Here is a 21,755-nt window from a genome sequence, read left to right on the forward strand (position 1 = left end):
GGAAGTGCCAGGGGTCTTCCGTGGGACTCCCACGTCCACGGTGGGGACCACCTGCCTCAGCATTGCGCCTGCCCTTAACTCACCCTCTCCTCCCGCTGTCCGGTATTCAGAGGTCAGGACTGGCGGATCTCTCGCCCGTGATCAAAGAAGAAAAAAAGTGGCTACCAGTTCCTTGGCAAGGAGATCCTGCCCTCCGGGGGCCACCCAGTAATTACAATCAATGCCCCTCTTTTTATTTAAAGGGGGGGGGGAACTCAGGTTAAGTTTAGGAGCGGGGGGGGGGGAAACCTAAATGTAGATGGAGGCTGGGGGAGGAGGGGAGGGGGCGTGGCCTGCGATTGGAGGGACAGAGCCTGCCTCTCCGCAGGACACAGCCAGAGCCCTCCCGTCCGTCCGTCCCAGGAGCCGGAAGCGGGCGGCGAGGGTGGAACCTCCTCCCTCCCTTCCTCCTCTCCTGCCCCGGCCGATGCCGCTCTCGCCCAGCTGCCAGGGGAGCCGGCACCGGAGCGGGGAGCAGCCGGGTCCAGCCGTGCCCGTCCCTGGCAGGGTGAGTGCTGATCCCGCCGCCGAACGGGGGGGGGGGGGGGCACAGCCATCGGGGGGCTAGGAAAGGGCCCGGCACACGAGCCCAGCCCTCGCCTCCCTCCAGCTCGGGGAGGGGGGGATTTGAACTTCGGTGTGGGCTTTATCTGTGAGGCGTGACGGAGCCTGAGCCTCGGGGCGCAGCTGTAGGGAGAGAGCTGCTGAGGTTTCCAATGAATGAACGCCGCGCTCCGACTTCCGGCTACCGCTCGCATGCACTAAGAGTGCGCTCACATGCGCTATTTATTTACCTCTAGCTGCTGGGTGTTAGGTTGTAAACGTAATCTTCCGTTGCACTTTATGCAGGCTGCTCAGGCACTTGCATGAACTATTTCTATGCCAACAAGTTTTACTTTGGAGTGGATAGAAAGTTGTACATATTTTACCACGTGCTGCCAGTTTTTAAAAGTATGAGTTGCAGTTCTTGTTGTCAGTGTTCAGATCTGTAGCCGATTTCCAGTGACCCTGAATAACCAGGTTAAGAGGAGGAAGGGCTGAAAATTACTCGGTCTAAATTATTGGATCCGTTTGGCCCATTGGCTTGCTGTGATTGTGGCATCCTACGTCTTCCGTCCTGAGAACTTTCTGCAGGGTAAAAGTCTTCTGAACCAGCAGATTTTTAGAGGCAATTTGGAAAAGAGGCAGCAGAACGCCTTTTTGGTTCATTTATTTTATTTATTTATACACCCACCCCCTCTCACCATACACAAGCCCTATTCACTTCCTTCATTCCCTTCACCCACACTCTCCTCGCCTCCTTCATCCCCCCCCCCCAAATCCCCTCTTCCACACTCCCCTCTCTTACCTCCTTCACTTTCACCCCCACAATCCCCTCACTTGCAGATTGATACTCTAAGCCCGCGGTAGAAAGAGTGCGGCAGTGCCGGGCGCACCCTCGTTCCCCGCACACACAGTTCCCTTCACCTACCGCTCGATACTCTCTTCAAATTGCTTGCAAATGCAAGCCGCGGCTGCGAAGCGTTAGGCAAGCGTTAGGCCCGCGCTAGGCCCGCACAACCCATTTTACTGTATAGGCACTAATACAGCGCCTATACAGTATCCTGGGTGCGCTGGTGCCTGTCATTTCAAATGTCATTTGAAATGACAGGCACCAGGAAGTGGATGGTTCCCCCCCCCCCCCCCCCCCCCCTCCTGAAGCAAGGCGCAGGGTGAAAATTAAAACGGGAATAAAGTGTAAAAAATGGGGGTAAAACCAAAGGGAGTAAAGTATAAAAAACCATGGACGACCTCCATATTAACATTGCAGTGTAAGTTGTTTATATATCTGTATAAATACCTGTCACTTTCCGAATCCCCCAGGCGTGCGGTCATCGAGGCGGCGGTGGGAGCCGGCGGGCGGGTGGGCGCACGTTGGTTTCAGGCAGCCGGCGGGCGGGTGGGCGCGTGTTCGATCCAGGCCGCGGCCGGGTGGGCGTGCCTCCGGAGGCCGCTTTCGCCGCCGGCTCCCTCTGCCTGGATGAATGCACGGCCCCCGCCGGCAGTGAAGGAATGCCCGTGCGATTTCGGCGCTCAAGGCAGTCACATGCCGTGACGTCAAGCGTCGTGACGTCACGCCTTGAGCGCCGAAATCACACGGGCATTCATTCACTGCCGGCGGGGGCCGTGCATTCATCCAGGCAGAGGGAGCCGGCGGCGAAAGCGGCCTCCGGCTCCCTCTGCCTGGATGAATGCACACCCACCCGGCCGCGGCCTGGATCGAACACGCGCCCACCCGCCCGCCGGCCGCCTGAAACCAACGTGCGCCCACCCGCCCGCCGGCTCCCACCGCCGCCTTGATTCAACGCGCGCCCACCCGCCCCCGGCTCCCGCCGCTGCCGCCTGGATGACCGCACGCCTGGGGGATTAGGAAAGTGACAGGTATTTATACATATTTTTGTTTTTTTACACTTTACGCTGCAAATATATATATATAGAGGTCGTCCAATGGTGCATTCCGCTATGTAGCTGTTCAAACACCACACTAACACCAAGTAGAGGGTAGGCGGTAAACTAACAGGTTAAGGCCGCGGCAAAATAGCGGGTTACTAAGGAGATAATCTGAGCGCGCGTCACAGTATCGGAGGGGAATAGCTAATTCCTTCATTAAACAGCTAATTCGTTCATTTACATATCATATACATGCTGGGTGTGGAAAGGGTTATGCGTCTGTTTTAAGAAGCGCTAAGGACGCGTGAAACTGGAGACTGTATCGCTGGATCGCCTTACGCGTCCGAATTGTGCGCCCACAGCGTGTTACGGACGGGAAATCTTCAACCGCACGTTACAGTATCGCTCTGCTACTTTCTTCACTTCCACTTCTCACAATTCCTCCTCTCACACTTCTTTCTCCCCTCCCCTGGAAGAGAAGCCTCAAAGGCGGCAGCTCATTATTTTCTGTTCATGCCCCCAGAGGCTGCCGAGATCCCCCCCCTCACTCACCTTTCACGTTCTAAGAAAGGGAGGAGGACTGCAGCCTCGCGGTGCCTCCTGCCGCTTCCTTTTTGGCTGCCGGCGCCGGAATGACCTCATTCCGGGGCCCACAGCCGAGGAGGCGGCAGCAACACCGCACATAGGACGATCAAAGATGCACTTCTCTTGTGGTGGGGGCAGAGGAGGATCTCCTCCCCCCAGACTGCAGCACTAAGTCCTGGTGAAGGGGCACCCCCCCCCCCCCCCCCTTCCAGCAGACTACCTGAGCGGAGAGTAAACACCACCTTGTGCTCGGTGGGAGCCACTTGGATATCTTTCCATGGGAGGTCGGTTGTGTCACTTTCCAGTATCTGGGCCGGGGGGGGGGGGGGTTCAGCTGAGCTGCAGGAAAGCACTCGATGAATTATGAAAACTTACAAGTGACCTGACATCTGCAGGTCATAATGGAGATGAGGTCACTGCTTGCCAGACGGCCTTCTGAAAATTTACATTGTGTGTGGTGGGCATAAATTTCTTTTAGGAAAATCTATCTACGATGTAATAAGAGTGGCGGAAGTCTGGAGAGGAGCTTATTACAAGCAGGACAGGGAGCTTTGACTGATAGCTGGAAACAAAACGATTTGTAGGGTCACCCATACTTGGGTCTGTGATCCCTCTGAAATAGAAAGCAGTTACATATGAAAAGGTTCAATATGCAGGAGATCACTTGCCTGGCTAAATTTGAGTGATTATTTAATATCGCTGAAAAGTAGACTTTTAAACATTTTGGTGAAGCTGGAAGTGATCAAAAACCTCCAATAGTTTTAATCATCTGTGCCAAGTAGTTGGTAATGGGAGGATTTATTTTTTTTACTCTTTTTGTCCTTTTTGTTTTCTTGGACTGTATTTGTAAGTGTGTGATTGAGAGCTTGTTTGTGTGAAAGAGAGCTTGTGATTGAGATCCTGTGTGTGATTGTTCTTTTGTGTGTGTGATTGCGAGCCTATGTAAGTGAGAGCATGTGTGTGTATGATTATAAGCCTGTGTGTATAAGAGAGAGCATGTGTGTCTGTGTGTGATTGAGAGAAGGGAGAAAGTTGCAAGCAATCCCCCTTCATCCTCCTAATTCACAACAATCTCAGGGCACCTGGAAATTGAACGTTTCCAGGTATGAAAAGCAGAGCATTTTTTTTTATATCCTTATTTTTAATTATTGGGTCTTTGTGTCTGCTGTTTTGAAATATTTTATTGGTGTCTGGAAATTTTTGAGTTTTTAATTATTGGATATTCCATTCATCAGCTGTTTTGAAATAATCTGTTCTTTTTGTTAGTATGGTTTTACTGCTGCTGATTTTATATTTCTTGATTTGTTTTATAAGGATGGGTGATGTTACTTTTTTTCCTTTGTTGCACTGCAGACAGAGACTCTGGCTTGTTGCAGTTTCCAATTCAGTTTTTTTCTGCATGCTTCTAGTTATGTGTTTTGGTCTCTTTATTCTTTGTAGGTGAGGGTCTGCACACGTGACTGAGGTATTCTGCTGGCGTGCAGTTTCTGTGTAGGGCTCTATAGCAGCCTGGCTTGGTCTGTTTTCCTAACAGAAGTATTGGAGTCTTAAGTCCTGGTGTAAAATTTTGTGTTGCCTTTTCTTAGGTAAGGTGGTTACTTTTTGAGTGCTGGAAGTTGGCGATGATCTAGTATGGGAGGTTTACTATTTATGTAATTTCTGTTCAGAAAGAGTGCTTAACTTTCCCTTGTGTCATTCTTGAGAATAAAAGAAATACTGGGCCTTTTTAAAATGTTTGCCGTGGATTATAATGAGCAGAGTGTCACACATGTGAAAATTGTCCGTCAAGTGTGACACGGGAAAAAGGTTGAGAACCACTGCTCTGACCACATCAGCTGAGGCATCACCAGTAGATGGCACATTTATTGACTTGGTCAAGAATTTGCTTTCTAGTGTCATTTGCCGCACTAGTTTTGGGTGACTTGCCATCTTTTTTCGTAACCTCTGTGTTTCCCAGCAATAACTTTGTATCGCTGAAGGCTGTCTGGAGGTATCTTGGGAAGAAGGTTGAAGTTTGGCGCACGGTTTTATGTGCATAACGTTACACAGGGGCAACGCTTTCTTGATGTTTACTAACCCGGGTGGGGAATGAAACTGTAGATCTCCCAACAAATTCATTTAGAAGTGTTTGTAGAAAACAGAAGTTAAGGTTCTCTCTGCTGACCAAGCTGAAATGTGATTTAGGTTCTCTGGGGGAGCCCTATGCCTATTGCTCTCCCATTAAATTACATGGTGGAAGGGACTGTTAAGTCATCCAAAACTAGTGTTGGGGGTATTAAATAACATCCTTCGGCAGTAGCACTTTACTCTTCAGAGCTGCCATTCCAATATATGTCTGTCTGGAATGTACCTTGATTTCCATCTGATAACGTCATTTCCTATTGATGTCATATGTGAGGCTTCACCCTTGGGTGGTCTGTATCTGGTCTTTATGGAGAGGCGATCCTGCTGCCCAGATCTCGCAACCCTTACGACCTCATGAAAAGCGGCAGACTTTAGTCTGCAGAACTTGGCGGGCCCCCACACGAACCTCTCTGGTCCGAAATGGAAGCAGCTACAGATTGCCCAGAGCCACCCATGGATGGAGCCACGGATTCATGGTTTACTAGTCTCCTCTTCCGATACTCTGCATCTTGCTAAAGTCTCTTCGTGCTCTGAGTACAGGATATTTGTGAGCTGGTGTATTTTGGTATATGGTATGACCGCACTGGTGTATAATTTGGTATAAGCTAAAAGAATTCTAGGCATTCTAAATGAATATTTATGCTTACATGCCTCCCAAATTGCGAGGCATCTGGTTTGTGGGATTTATCTGCCTTGAAGCCAGGGTACCTGAAAAAGGAGAAATTCTGCAATTATGTTTAGCTCTGGACCTCCCCTTTATGTAAACCTGTAATTTTGGTACAGCCAGCTCATGGGGCCTGCGAGCAGATTATGCTGGAACTTGACCTACTCAGTATAAAGGTTTGGAAGCTTAGGTGCCTTTTATTAAGGGGTGGTTTTGTTGTATTCAATGAAAGTTGGTCTGCATTTACCCTGACAGAGGCACTCCATAAAGTGCTTTCAAGTGGGCGAGACCTAAAATCATTTCGTTTAACATCCATCTGTTGCAATGCTTGCTCCCCTCTAGGGATGTGCAGCAGGGACGGATTCGTCCCATTCGGTATTCGTATTCGTCGGGACCCAAATCAGTTGCATCCATTCTTGGGGGACCCCGACCCATTCGTTAGTTACATATGTATTCGTTTCCAAAAGAACCCCCCCATCCCAACCCTTTAAATTTAATTAACTGCAACCCCCCACCCTCCTGACCACCCCAAGACTTGCCAAAAGTCCCTGGTGGTCCAGCGGGGGTCCTGGAGCCATCTCCTGCACTCGGGCCATCGGCTGCCGGTATTCAAAATGGCGCCGATAGCCTTTGCCCTTACTATGTCACAGGGGCTACCGGTGCCATTGGTTGACCCCTGTCACATTGTAGGAGCAGCCCCTTCTCCGGATCTAGCCCGATTGTAAAATTCTGCTGCCGCTGGTCCCTGCCACCCCTGCAGTCTGACGTGGCACCTCTCAACCTCCTCCCGGCCGGAGAAATCCTCGCCGGGAGTGGGAGGTGCACTTAAGCCTCCCCTGGCGCGCTCCAGCACAGCTTCTGTCACGGGTGCGGCGGAAGCATAAACTACGCCCGCTTTACGCTTCCAGCTCTGGGAGGGCGTGTGCTGTCCCTCTCCAGCGCTGCAGCATTCTCTGAGCAGGTTCGTGCGCATCCAGCTCCCAGCAGGGATTTCCGTGGTTTGCGGGGATGCGGCGGGCCACGTCGTTAGACTGCAGGGACCAATTCTGATAGGGCTGGGGAGGGCGATGGGGGGGGTTACCACCCGCAGACAAATATCACATATTTAATTGCATTAAAAAGGGGATAGAGGAATGGGGGTGCATGCCCGGATAGGGCCTTATGGAAAGTTAGTGGGGAAGGCTGATGATCGTGCCATGGGCCCTTTAATACTACTTTTTACTTTTAAATTCACAGCACTGCTTACCTTGGATATCTCTTGAAGATATCTGGATAAGTAGCAAGTTATCCGGCCACACAAGGCCAGAAAACTTAAAAAAAAAACCTGAAAAACTATATTCAAACATAGCTGGTTAGGTTTTAAGTTATCTGGCTACTATAGCTGGATAACTTTAAGCGAGTATATTCAGCACTGAATATGCGGGAGACGTTATCTGGCTAACTCTAGTCAGATAACTTGCCCACTAACCGCCCTTCCGAATAGTGACCAGCTCGTTTAGTTCATTTTTAAGTAAAAGCTTATTTTAAGTTCAGACCTTTGCCACTGCTGTGGATATGTCTGAAGAAGGGAACCTTCTGAGGCTCAGAAAACTCATGAATTAAACAACGTTTGCTGGCTCAGTCACAGTTTTTTCACAGGCGCTGATTCTGTGCCCTTTCCTTGGAAAGGAGTCTGATGCGAGTCGACGCAGTAACGTGGTGGGACCTGCCAGCGGTTGGCAGAGCTCCCTCCCCGGGGTGTGTACCTTAGTCGCAGCTGCCAGACACCAAACACGGTTTTACGCTGCTAGAGATACCGAGCGAGTGAATAAAGCCATTGTTGGAAGGCTAGGGCCCATGGAAGTCCCAGATGGCAGTCCCTGTCAGCAAGCCGTTCTGGGGATCGCCTTAAAGGAGATAAGGAAACTTGTGGGATCCTTTCCTGTTGACTTTGTGTCTGTTTTTGAGGCACTTATTTATCAGAATACTTTTAAATTGATTGGCGAGTTTGATTTAATTGGCTTTGTATTCTGAATTGATCCCAGGAGGCCTTTTTGAATGATCTGCAATGCAAGACTAGCAAAATGCGTTTGCTAAGTCTGCAGTTTTGTTTCTCTTTCATAGTAAACATGGTTGTGAAACTGATATTGTTGCTTCATGAGCTGCTATGTCAGAAACCTTCTGTTCTCCTATGTCTGATTGCCAGCACATTGGCCATTGTAGAAGGCCCAATAAATACTGGAACACTCTGCTCCCAGTGCATTCTGGGACCTACAGCTTTGCTATGCTAAGTCATATTTAGGTATTTGAGTGAACTCTGGGAGTTCCCATAATACATTTGAATTGGTGTTATACTGTGACCACACTGTATATCAGAGTTGTTATAGTGCATTTTCATCTAAAGCATTACATAAGAAAGTACTACAAACCCTAGATTTTCATTTATTAATGTGAAAATATCATATTTGGTTTCCTCACTGGTTCATGTCTCTGCATTGTCCCAGTTGGTTGAAATACTTTACACATTCCAGCATAAAAGAACATAAGAACATGCCATACTGGGCCAGGCCAAGGGTCCATCAAGCCCAGCATCCTGTTTCCAACAGTGGCCAATCCAGGCCACAAGAACCTGGCAAGTACCCAAACACTGTCTATTCCATGTTACCGTTGCTAGTAATAGCAGTGGCTATTTTCTAAGTCAACTTAATTAATAGCAGGTAAAGGACTTCTCTACCAAGAAATTATCCAATCCTTTTTTAAACACAGCTATGCTAACTGCACTAATCACATCCTCTGGCAACAAATTCCAGAGTTTAATTGTGCGTTGAGTGAAAAAGAACTTTCTCCAATTAGTTTTAAATGTGCCACATGCTAACTTCATGGAGTGCCTCCTAGTCTTTCTACTATCCGAAAGAGTAAATAACCGATTCACATCTACCCATTCTAGACCTCTCATAATTTTAAGCACCTCTATCATATCCCCCCTCAGTCGTCTCTTCTCCAAGCTGAAAAGTTCTAACCTCTTTAGTCTTTCCTTATAGGAGAGCTGTTCCATTCCCTTTATTATTTTGGTCGCCTTTCTCTGTACCTTCTCCATCGCAATTATATCTTTTTTGAGATGTGGTGACCAGAATTGTATACAGTATTCAAGGTGCGGTCTCACCATGGAGCGATTATAGAGGCATTATGATATTTTCTGTTTTATTCACCATTCCCTTTCTAATAATTCCCAACATTCTGTTTGCTTTTTTGACTGCCACAGTACACTGAACCGACGATTTCAATGTGTTATCCACTATGACGCCTAGATCTTTCTTGGGTGGTAGCTCCTAATATGGAACCTAACATTGTGTAACTATAGCATGGGTTATTTTTCCCTATATGCATCACCTTGCACTTATCCACATTAAATTTCATCTGCCATTTAGATGCCCAGTTTTCCAGTCTCAGAAGGTCCTCCTGCAATTTATCACAATCTGCTTGTGATTTAACTACTCTGAACAATTTGGTATCATCTGCAAATTTGATTACCTCACTTGTCGAATTTCTTTCTAGATCATTTATAAATATATTGAAAAGTAAGGGTCCCAATACAGATCCCTGAGGCACTCCACTGCCCACTCCCTTCGACAGAAAATTGACCATTTAATCCTACTCTCTGTTTCCTGTCTTTTAGCCAGTTTGTAATCCACGAAAGGACATCGACACCTATTTCATGACTTTTTACTTTTCCTAGAAGGCTCTCATGAGAAACTTTGTCAAATGCCTTCTGAAAATCCAAATACCACTGATGTGGTCTAGCCGTCATTCATCCCTGCTTAGTGAGTGCGACTGTATTGAGACTCATTCTGGTGACTGGGAGCTCAGGGGATTTAGAGGTACTGCCAGTTCCCAAAAGATGAACTAAAAACTAGCTTGGCCATGTGTTTGGATGTTTGGTGCAGGGTGAAGATGCTCACTCTGACTGTACAGTTCAGTGTTTTGCTGTTTTAATTCTGAATTTGGGGCTAGACCAAACCATAAGATCAGTCTAGTCCATCTCCTGTTCTCTCTGTTATAGAATTCATCATTCTCCTTTTCTTTCCCTCTGCCCCATATGCATTTCCTCAAGAGGAGAAACTACAATTACCCGTTCTTATCTTCCTGCTGGACCATACGTATGGAATTTCAGTCTCCATCAGTCATTGAGGAGAGAAGACAGATTTTTTATGACCTCAAGTGTGGTTCTTGCCGATGCTAGTAGTCTCTGGCAACTACTCACATGTGAAGAGGACTAAGCTTCCAGAGTCAAGGTGCGGCCCTGGTGGAGTCCTTGTTGCTCCTGGGCCATCAACCTTTAGGGCTTGATTTTTTTTTTTCCCCAGAGGGAGCTTTTCTCCCGGGGCCTGCCCTGGTCAAGCCCTGAATGGCTCCCAGTTCCCTTTGGAGTCTGTGAAGCCCCAGAATAGATTCCCTCCTCACCCCATCCCTGCACCGCCCCTTAGATCCCCACCCCACCCTTTCCACTCTCTCCACCCCATCCATTCCCTCTCCACCCCATCCCTGCACCGCCTCCTGGTGAACGCAACTCGCTTATATTAAGGAATCTAATTAATTATACTGTTAACTTATGCTTGTTATTGTTACGTTAATCTTTCCTTCCAAGCTGCTCCTTGTTATCCCCTTCCCAGTTCACTCTCCCTGTTATCATGTAATTTCAATCCTTTCTGTTCAAATGTAAACCGGTATGATGTCCCCACTAATACCGGTATATAAAAGGTTCTAAATAAATAAATAGAGAGCAGTTCCTGGATCCTCAGCAACCCAGCAACGTATTAAGAAAAAGAATAAAGAGCAAATGAGCTTTCCTGACTCTCTCTCTGTCTCTGTATGTCTTTCTGGCTTTCTCTGTCTCCTCTCTATCTCTCTGGAACAGCAGAGATAAGCAGAAGCCATTCACAAATTAAAAACAAAATATGTCCAACTCAGGCTAAGTTTCACCCAGGGGTAGGGCTGTGTCAGGGGCTGCGAAATATTAAATTATCATCTAATTGGTACAAAAAAAAATTAGCACAAAAATTATATAGCAAAAAAAATTAATATTGCACAGTCAATCCTCTTTCAGTAAATTTAGACTTACATAATATTAACATCAAAATATGTATTACATTTTGAAAGAAAAAAATGGGAAATATTCAATATTGATATAAAGGAATACAATCACAGCGCACAGATAAAAATGTCACAAACAATAGGTGGGTTGTATGATATAAACATTTTTATTGCATGCATGCATAACAATTATCCTAAGGAAAAGAAAAAAAAAACTTTACTATTTCTTACCTTGCTGTTGTAGCCAATTTTAGATAAAAAAAAAGTTGTCGTTCTTCAAATTATTACTCCCGACGGCAAATAGTGGTCATCAAATGTTTTGCAGTCTGTGTCAACTCATATTTTTCTGGAAGTTGGAGCCAATCTGCCACCTTAATTGTAAACACGACATTATTGTAGACCCTAATACGTACTGTACCATTAATATAATTTTAATTTTTTAAAACTTTTTGGAGGATCCTAGCTTTATTTTAAAAACTGTTTATTATTCCAGTGTATCTTCATGTCATAAATATAAATTAATAATCAAGACTAAAATATGATAAATATTAATAAACTGCACTTAAAAAGGTCTTTAAATCACTGTGAAAGCTACAAGCTTCAAAACCTGGAAGCCGGGTAAGAACAAAGTACATATAAAACTAATGTCTGTTGTTAGTACAGAATTCTTTACTTGATCCGCTGCTTCTCTAATTTAAAATTTAGGAACAAACTGAAGAATATAGATGCCAAACCCGTCACGTCAACTGCTTCTCTATTTACAACTAAGCTGCGGTCACTTCCCGCAGCACCTGCTCTTAAAAAAAATAAATAAATAAAAAACAATACAAATTAAAATCACGAGTTATAAAGACAATGCAAGGATTACTTTAAAAAGCCAGTATCAGCGGGATGAATCAATACTGGCGGCATATAGGGGCATTAATAAGCAGAAGGAATGCCGAAACTAAAACAAACTCATGCAACTGCATTTATCGTAAAACAACCACTAGTATGTATGTTTGCTGTTCCTGGCAATAAAATAATTTTATTAAGTAAATCAAATAATACACAGTAAAAGTGGTGTGTGCTCCTGCACTTTGAAATGAAGCGTCTGTTCCCAACCGGCCGTTCCCTAGGGTATTTCTCGAGGTAAGTTCTGCATTTTAGATCCATAACATTTTAAAGATTAAAGAGCGGATCAGCTTAAAGTTTAGGTAATTAATGTTGTAGGATGACATATCATACCTGCATAGAAAGCAATTTCCAGTCTTGCACATCCGTTGTAGGAGGTGAATATCCGACCGGCGGTGCACCAAAGTTTTATAGGACACAGAAAGGTGCCAAACCGAAAATGACATCATTTCCTGTTATAGGTCCGTCACGTCAGATGATTGGACTTAAAATTAAAAAGTTAAACTTTGAGATAAAAACAATTCCTTTTCAGAGTGGGATAACAAATTATAAAACTGGATACAAGCCACATAATATAATTAAAAACGGAGTTAGTGCTATAAAAATAAGCAATAGGTGATAATTTTAATAAATGTATCTAAAAACTATTTGTAATAAAATGGGAAATATTAATTTGTAGTACAGAGAGATGAAAATAACTGTATAGAAAAACACAATGCCCACAAGAAATTCTGATGATATTTGCATTATAATGGTTCCTTCGAGGCAAGGATTAGCAAGACAGCCCTATCTTTCTTCCGCCTCAGCAAGGGGAAGCTTTGGTAACTCCTATATGTAATGACTGGTCTAGCAGGAAGATAAGGAAGGTTAAATTATAATTACCTGATCATTTTCTTTCCTTGAGTCCTGCTAGACCAGGCCAGATCCTGCCCAAGAAGACAGGGGCAATGAGGCTCATTGGGACTAAGAGCATCGTGTGAGCTGTGCCCAGCAGCACCTTCCTTCTGCCTCTTTCTGTACTTACCTCATCCTACCTCTTGGCATCCTACCTCTTGGTCTCAGTACCCCACAGTATGAGTTTCAAAAATATGGCATAAGGGGGGGGTTTCTAGTGATCACGGTGCTTTGGCAATAGGCTACTGGGATTGTCCAGGACCACACCTCCCTTATAGCACAGGGTGACATCATGAAAGAGATTGTCTCCAGCAGCCGGGGAGGAGGGAAATCCCACATGTAATGACTGGATCGGCAGGATGCAAGGAAAGAACATTATCAGCTAATTTATAATTTAACATTGACTTGCACTCAAGTTTGAGAACGTTTTAGAACAAAGAATTTATATAGTCGCAATGGAATTAGTTTGTGCCAACCGTATTTGAGCAATGAAAAACCATACATAAACAGCAGGGGGAGATGGGGGTTGGGGGGGAGATTTGGGAGACTAACGCACACACGCATACAAATATCAGCAGGTCTCTGAGGTCCCTCCTACGATTATTCCGAAGGAACTATGCAGAAAACTCGTGACCAAGTGGTACGTGCTAGTATGCATGCATGGAGGGATTGACAGATTGAGTGTGTGTAAATAGAAACATAGAAATGATGGTAGAAGAAGACCAAACGGCCCATCCAGTCTTCCCAGCAAGCTTCGCACTTTTTTTTCTCTCACATACTTATGTTTCTCTTAGCTCTTAGTAACCTTTTTTATTCTATTTCCCTTCCACCCCCGCCATTAATGTAGAGAGCAGTGTTGGAACTGCATCTAAGTGAAATAGCTTAATTTAGTTAAGGGTATTAACCACCGCAATAAGCAAGCCACACCCATGCTTATCTGTTTATCCAGACTATGTAATTCAGTCCTTGTTGATTGTTGCCTGAATATAGATCCACCTTTCTTCATTCCCCCCTGCTGTTGAAGCAGAGAGCTATGCTGGCTTTGCATTGAAAGTGAAGTATCAGTCTTGATAGTTCACAAGGCATTTCTAATCAGGAAGCAAATCTTCAGACTTGTATTCCCCTTCATATCATTCTCTCCGTGCAGGTGTTGCTGCTTGCCGGGGAAGCTCACCAGCACATAAGCCTGAACAGCTGCTGGATGCGATGTTTTCACATCCTCTCAAGCTGACACTGCTTCCTCTTTTAGAAAAGCGGAAATGCCTTTATTTGCTTGAGAGAATGGACTATCTTTATCTGCCATCCTTTACTATGTTGCTATGAAACTGGGCCTGAGTACATTGGTTTTATTTATACATCTGACTTCTGAATTACAATAGGCTTGTGATGTACAGGGCCTCAGGCTCAGCCCAGCAAGTGCAGTTCAGTTAATGTCTGAGGATGTGTTGGCTGCCTTGCTTTCATACAGATATCAGCTGGGCAATCTTTAACTCTTGGCAAGTTCTAACTATTCATCTTTCAGCATGTTCAGACAGAGCACCAAAAATGGGCAAGTTAGAATTCTTAACATACACAATCTTGCCATAAAAAAACCCAAATAACTTTGGGCAAGGGAGGAGGTACAGTTTTAGGATTTCGCTTGCTGTGCAGCCTCATTCTACCCTGTTGACTTCTGCAGTGATACCTCGACACCAGTCTTGCCAAGCTCCTCATGGCTTGCACCACACTCGAGCTCCTATGTAAACCTGCTTTGCTATTCTAATCTTGCCTTCTCATGGTGTCATGCTTGGCTCCGTGACCTGACTCGCCTTGCCTTGTGGCCTCTGGGCTTTCTTGTTCCTTGCTTTACCTTGTGGCTTTCAGCTGCCTTGCTCTGTGCTTTGCCTTGTCTTGTAGCCTTCTGACCTTCTTGCCTTGCGGCCTACTCTGTCTAGTACCCTGCCTTGTGGCCTATCCAGGCCTTCCTGTTACCTAACGGCCTATGGGCCTCCTGTCTTGTTGCTTTCGGGCTTTTATGTTCTCTGTTCTATGTTACCCTTGTCTGTCTTGTCTAACTCCTGCCCTAGTCTGCCTTGTTTGGTCTTGTCCTTGGTTAGTCGTCTTGTGCCCTGCCAGTCCTGCTGTACCAGAGTTCTGTCCTTGCCTTTATCTTTTCTAGTTCCAGGTCCTGCCCAGTATCCAGTCTTGCCAAGCTTGCCTCCAGCCGTGCCTGTCCGGCCTAGCCTAGTTTGCTTCCAGCCTGTATGGACTCACTGCGATGTGCTGTTGCTGCAGAGACCTACTGGGCCCCAGAACCCACGGGCTCAACCTGTGGCTGGCTGGTCAAAAGACCGGCCCAGGTCTAGTCCAGAGTCCAGCCTTGCAGTCCCGTGCCATTCTGCGGGTGGGTTTTCCTGCTTCCAGAAACCCTCACATACAAGTTTGAGGGAACCAAGTATGCAGTAAAAGATTCTTCTGTGGCCCAACTGTTTGAGGGCCTTGAGGGGTTTCAAGAGTATGTATGGGGAAAGTGGGAGCACTGAGAGGAGAGGATCACCTTGCTGGTGGCTGAAAGGAATCAGTAAGTTTTTGCTTGGGACATTGTCTTTTTTTAAAAGTATTGGGGCAAAGTTAACTATTTGGGAATATTATTTTGTGTGTTTGTGCTTTTAATAATCAGTAAGGCAGTGAATAAACAAGTTAGACTGTTTTATTTTTAAATAATCAGTCAATAAGGCAGCTAGTAAGCAGTAGGTAGTGTGTTTATTTTTAAAAGTCTGTAAGGCAGCTAGTAAGCAGAACTGAGTGTTTGTATTTAAAAAAAGAAACAAAAAACACACAAAAAACCCCCAAAAAATAGCCAGAAGCTAGAAGCATCTCAAAAAAGATATAGTTGCGATGGAGAAGGTACAGAGAAGGGCAACCAAAATGATAAAGGGGATGGAACAGTTTCCCTATGAGGAAAGGCTGAAGAGATTAGGGCTGTTCAGCTTGGAGAAGAGACGGCTGAGGGGGGATATGATAGAGGTCTTTAAGATCATGAGAGGTCTTGAACGAGTAGATGTGACTCGGTTATTTTCACTTTCGAATAATAGAAGGACTAGGGGGCATTCCATGAAGTTAGCAAGTAGCACATTTAAGACTAATCGGAGAAAATTCTTTTTCACTCAACGCACAATAAAGCTCTGGAATTTGTTGCCAGAGGATGTGGTTAGTGCAGTTAGTGTAGCTGGGTTCAAAAAAGGTTTGGATAAGTTCTTGGAGGAGAAGTCCATTAATGGCTATTAATCAAGTTTACTTAGGGAATAGCCACTGCTATTAATTGCATCAGTAGCATGGGATCTTCTTAGTGTTTGGGTAATTGCCAGGTTCTTGTGGCCTGGTTTTGGCCTCTGTTGGAAACAGGATGCTGGGCTTGATGGACCCTTGGTCTGACCCAGCATGGCAATTTCTTATGTTCTTATAAGCTAGGGGCAGTGTATACCTAAGTAAAAAGGTTGAAAAGTTCAGTTACTCACTTTGGAAAGGTGTTGAGGTAGTGTGATTGGGTTTGATTAGGTACCAACATTTGTTAACTCTGGCTGACTAACTGAAGTTAGACTGATTGTTTCATCTCAATAAAGAGGCTGCTTCAGATGAATGTCCAAAATCAGTACAGAGAGAATGTTTTCACAGGACACTTTTCTTATTCTTTGAAGCTTTTCCTCAATTTAAAATATGACTAATTGCTTTCATCTAATCCATAGACCTTTATTTGGTAGACCTCACAGCCAAGAGGCAGCTTGAAAATTCTTATTATTCTTATGAATTAAACAGATGATCTCCTCCGACCTTTGCTGAAGGGTGAACAGGTTCTGAAGGGGCTTCGTGCTCATTTTATGAGGGCATAGGCTGCTTCTTGAGCAGAATCTACAGTGCCTGCTTTCTAGGACATCTGTAAGGCAGCTACTTGGTCTTCCTTACGTTCACTAGTAGGCACTATGGTTTAGACATGCAAGCCAAGGGAGATACGGCCCTGGAACAAGCATTCTCGGATCAGCACCGCCTCTGCCCATGCTTGCTGGAAGGGGCTTGGGTACATCTCAGTTGTCTGGACTGGTGTAGCAGGATGATAAGGAAGGAAACATTTAGTCTTACTTGTTAATTTCCTTTCCTTGAGTTCTGCTACACCAGTCCGGGATCCTCTCAGGAAGTCAGGTCCTGCACAGTTATCCTTGGCGGTGTTAGAAAATTTCAGTTTTGCCTTTGAATTGCATCTCTTTCTGTGCTGTTTATCTCGCCTATGGTGCTGCTTGGCGTAAGCCGTGCCATGCAGAGATAAGTGAGACACAATGCCTGCTCAGCAGTTTGCTTTCTAAGCAGGACAAACATAGGAGAGCTTCTTCTGTCCTTTCCATTTCTGAAGTCTCTATTTATTGTTGGTGAAGTTAATTGTGTTAGGAGCAATTGGTGTTTTCCATTGCTTTGACATACGAATTCTGGCTAATGCTGGTGCTGCGCCAACCTCTATACCAGGTGATGATGTCACTGAAAAGGGGCGGGCCCTCTGTTTCCAGCTGCTAGTAAGCAGGGATAAGCCACTTGTTTGGACTGGTGTAGCAGGACTCTAGGAAAGAAAATGAACAGGGAAGGCTACATTTCTCCTTTCACAATGGTAACCAACCTTATCATGACCTTCACAATGGCTCTGTGGGTTTTGATATCCTTTACTATTTTTCTCTGAAGAGAAATCCCCTCTCCCCGCCTCCCATACCCCCATAATCAGAGAATGAGAATAAAAGAGCTGATTTTCCTCCTTTTCTTATGATGCTCTGGCAGCAATGCTCTTTAGCTGCCAGATTGATCAGTTTTCCAAATGATTATTCAGGGTTTTTGTTTTGCTTTTTCACTGGCAGAAATGTAAGATGGTTTCTTTTTGCTGTGTCAGTAGGGAGGAGAGGAGGAATGAGGGAAGGATGTGGGGTAAGGAAGGGATGAGGGAGACTGCAGTGTGTTTTTGTGGCCCATTAGCTGATATCCTGTCGGCTTTATTTTGTGGGTTTTTCTCTCTCCTGTATTTAGATGTTGTGTTTTTTTTTTTTCTTTTTCCAATTCACTTCTGGTGAACTGGATTTAATTTAGTTTCTCTTGTCCTGTCTCCAATATACTCTGAACTCGCTCCTGATAGCACTGTCGCCTCCAGTCATGGCCAGGTCTGCTAATGCGGTGGCAAATAAACCCCTGAACCAGGCCACACCTGGTATTGCAGGGCTGGCCATCCAAATCGCTGACTCTCTGACACAGACAGAGTGGAGGGCAACCTGCGTGGGATTCCCGGCAGACCCAACGCCCATCTGGAGAGCCCGGGACCGTGAACCCGCCCTGGCTCGCAGGCCGCGCACTGACCGCTGCTGCTTCCCTGCTTTGGGGGTGCAGGTGGGGGGGGGAGGACCATGGGGTAGGAAGGGAAAGCTGCTTTTTGTGCATCGTTTCATGGTTGTGTGAATTTTCAGTTTTAAAATGGGGCTGAGTGGGATAAAAGCTTGAGAAATGATGACCTAAAAGCTCTTGGTGAAATCCAGACGGAGCTGATTAAACCACACGCAGTTCCCCCGCCCAGCCCCCCCACACTGTAGCCTGTTCTACAGCAGTGGAAATTTCTTTCTGTCCCATATTTGGTGAGCGGTTGAAATCCTTGATTTGAGCACAATACTGTAAATGAATAAATACATCCCTGGACAGCCATCTTCCCTGGAGGCTAAATACATCCTCATAGCCACAGATATAAAAACTGCTTTATTAGTTAATTCTTTTAGTCAGATGCTTGGCTTGGCTGACAGGAGAAGGAAATTGACGACGAGGAACCAGCCTTGCACACCAGCCCTGTCCTCGTGCACCGTGGCAAAGCTGAATCTGCTGAGTCAAAGGTGGAGTCCTCTGGCTCAGGAAGGCTGTGGGAATGAGTCAGAGATTTCAGCTTACACTTGGGGCATAAATGAGTAAGTGAGATGAAAATAGCCAGGAAAAGTAGCTATGGCAGGAGATATTTAAGCAGACATATTCTACTTACAATCTCTAAGAAGCTCTCTAAAAGTTCACTATAGCTGAAATGCTTTTTAAAAGTGCACTATGCTAACTGGGATGGTTCGCTCACGAGGCAGAGTGAGGCAGTGGCCTCAGGTGGCAACATATCGAGGCAGTGCCCCTCAGAACTCTCCATTCGTGGCCTCCTCACCCTGCCTTCAGGCCCATTAATGCGCAGCTTTGTTGACGAGTCCGCAAGGTCACCACTCCCTGCAGGCAGGAAGAAGGAAGAGTGGCCGTAAAGAGGTGCATTGGCCTATTGGAGCTTCAGGCATGCCCTGGTAGGCCGGACGGTAGGATCATGTGGTTTGTGTTGGCTGTTAAGGGCCCCATGCCCGGGGAGCCGCACTGACCAATGCCAGCCCCCGCAGCATCTTTTATCACTAAGCGGCAGCCTGCTCTGAGGCTCACCGCTCACGCTGTCTCCATCGTTTTTTTTATACCGGCACGGCAGTGATGGTTTCTTGTGCCTGTTAGCACCTGTTTTCCATCATTGCCAAATTTCTGGCTCTTCCCCTCACATACGTCTGCTGGCAGTCTACAGAGAGCAGCAAGCAGGCCCTCTCACCGCCAGCTCAGCTCCAAGCCTGTTCTCTGCCACGGGGCTGTGGCAAAAAGTAATTTGAAAAACAAACCTAGAACATAAGAACATGCCATACTGGGTCAGAACAATGGTCCATCAAGCCCAGCATCCTGCTTCCAACAGTGGCCAATCCAAGTTACAAGTACTCAAACATTACATAGATCGCAAACTACTATTGCTTATTAATTGTTTCTTGATTTTTACTCTAGGAACTTACCCAAACCTTATTTAAACCCAGTTACACTAACTGCCATAACCATGTCCTTCGGCAAAGAATTCCAGAGCTTAACTATGCGCTGAGTGAAAAAGAGTTTCTACAATTTGTTTTAAATGAGCTACTTGCTAACTTCAGGGAGTGCCCCCTAGTCCTTCAATTATCTGAGAGAGTAAATGAACAGGTTAATGTAAATCGGTTTAAGTCCTTTCATGGTTTTGTTTACCTCTATCATATCCCCTTTCATTCGTCTCTTCTCCAAACTGAACAGCTCTAACTTCTTTAGCCTTTCCTCATAGAGTAGCCATTCCATGCCCCTTATCATTTTGGTAGCATTTCTCTGCACTTTCTCCAGTGCAATGATATCTCTTTTTTCAGATGCGGAGACCAGAATTGCACACAGTATTCAAGGTGTGGTCTCACCATGGAGCGATACAAAGGCATTATAACATCCACCGTTTTATTCGCCATTCCCTTCCTAATAATTCCCAACATTCTGTTTGCTTTTTTGACTGCCGCAGCACACTGAGATGACAATTTCAATGTGTTATCCACTATGACGCCTAGATCTCTTTGCTAGGTTGTTAGGTTCTGTCTTAGGGGTTACATTGTGAAACTACAGCAAGGGTTATCTTTCCCTATATGCATCACCTTGCACTTGTCCACATTAAATTTTATCTGCCATTTGGAAGCTCAGTCTTCCAGTCTCGCAAGGTCCTCCTGCAATTTATTACAATCTGCTTGTGATTTAACTACACAGCATAATTTTGTGTCAACTGCAAATTTGATCACCTCACTCGTCGTATTCCTTTCCAGATCATTTATATAAATATTGAAAAGTACCGGTCCAAGTACAGATCCCTGAGGCTTTCCACTGTTTACCCTTTTCCACTGAGAAAATTGACCATTTAATCCAACTCTCTGTTTCCTGTCTTTTAACCAGTTTGTAATCCACGAAAGGACATCGCCTCCTATCCCAAGACTTTTTAGTTTTCTCAGAAGCCTCTCGTTCGGGACTTTGGCGAACGCCTTCTGAAAATCCAAATACACTATATCTACCGGTTCACCTTTGACCACATTTATTTATTTATTTAACAGCTTTTCTATACCGACATTAAAATACACATCATATCTGTTTACATTTTAACGTAAAAAAGGTGGAAATTACAATAAACAGGGAAAGGGGGAACAGGGCAACTGATAAATACAAAAGGAAGCACAGAGAGGCGAAATTTAGCAAAATGAAAACTAAAGAGAATACAGTATGCAAAAAGTAAAACATATCTACAAATATACAAGCAGTAGTATGTGGCTACATGGAGTCGTCAGAGAGCAATTGAGAGGTGTCATGGAGCGACGGGAGGTGGATAGTAGTCGAACGAGGAAAATTAATCAGGGAAAGCCAGGTGAAAGAGCCAGGTTTTTAGCATTTTTCTGAACTTAAGAGGGCATGGCTCCAAACGAAGGTTAAGGGGTAGAGTGTTCCAGTGCATGGGGCCAGCAATCGACAGTGCGCGGACCCTGGTGGCTGTCAGACGAGCCTTTTTAAGTGGGGGGGGGGGGGGGGGGGGGGACTTGTAAGGTGTATTTGCGGTTCGCTCTGGAGGGGCGGGAAGAATGAGTAAGTTGTAAGGGTTCACTGAGCCACAAGGAGTTATGGTTGTGGATGGCTTTGTGAATGATAGTTAGCGTTTTGAACAGAATGCGGTATGTGATGGGGAGCCAGTGTAGGTCCTTGAGGATGTTTTCTCACCCCTTCAAAAAATGTAGGAGAGTTGTGAGGCAAGACTTCCCTTGGGTAAATCCATGTTGGCTGTGTCCCATCAAACCATGTCTATCTAAATGTTTTGTGATTTTATTCTTTATAACAGTTTCCAAGATTTTTTCCTGGCACATCCATCACAGGCCACTTGACCAGGGGAGACTTTCCTGTGCACCTATGAGTGGCAGGGACAGGATTGTTTTTGCTTGCGATGGAAGCCATTTTCATGTCAGAGGGAGGCAGAGAGGAGATTCTGAATAAGTTAACCGGGCCCTGCACCCCAGCGAACCACGTGATGATTAGCTTTTTCAAGGTGGTGCTTAACGTTTTGGCACTACTTCATTGTCTTTGCCTCAGAATCTTATTGAAGAACTTGCATGATGGACCAGTTGAGCATCTTGCCTTGAACATGACAAAAACCCCTCCTTGAAGGGTTCTGGTAATTGGCAATGCT

The 21,755-nt window shown here is 45.4% G+C and overlaps 1 protein-coding gene across 3 annotated transcripts in view; it reads left to right on the forward strand.

The window, feature by feature from the left end:
- Window positions 1–345: 345 nt before the first annotated feature.
- The window catches only part of CD276 (CD276 molecule), a 122,986-nt gene continuing 101,576 nt past the window's right edge, over window positions 346–21,755 (forward strand). For 2 of the 3 annotated variants that reach the window (XM_029575161.1, XM_029575162.1), the window contains exon 1: window positions 346–547. In XM_029575161.1, coding sequence (XP_029431021.1) covers window positions 467–547 — 81 coding nt within the window. In that variant the 5' untranslated portion in view covers window positions 346–466. The remainder of the gene's footprint in view (window positions 548–21,755) is intronic. The other variant, XM_029575159.1, reaches the window with a different exon arrangement.

This window comes from Rhinatrema bivittatum, chromosome 13, assembly GCF_901001135.1.
Source record: "Rhinatrema bivittatum chromosome 13, aRhiBiv1.1, whole genome shotgun sequence".
Taxonomy (NCBI): domain Eukaryota; kingdom Metazoa; phylum Chordata; class Amphibia; order Gymnophiona; family Rhinatrematidae; genus Rhinatrema; species Rhinatrema bivittatum.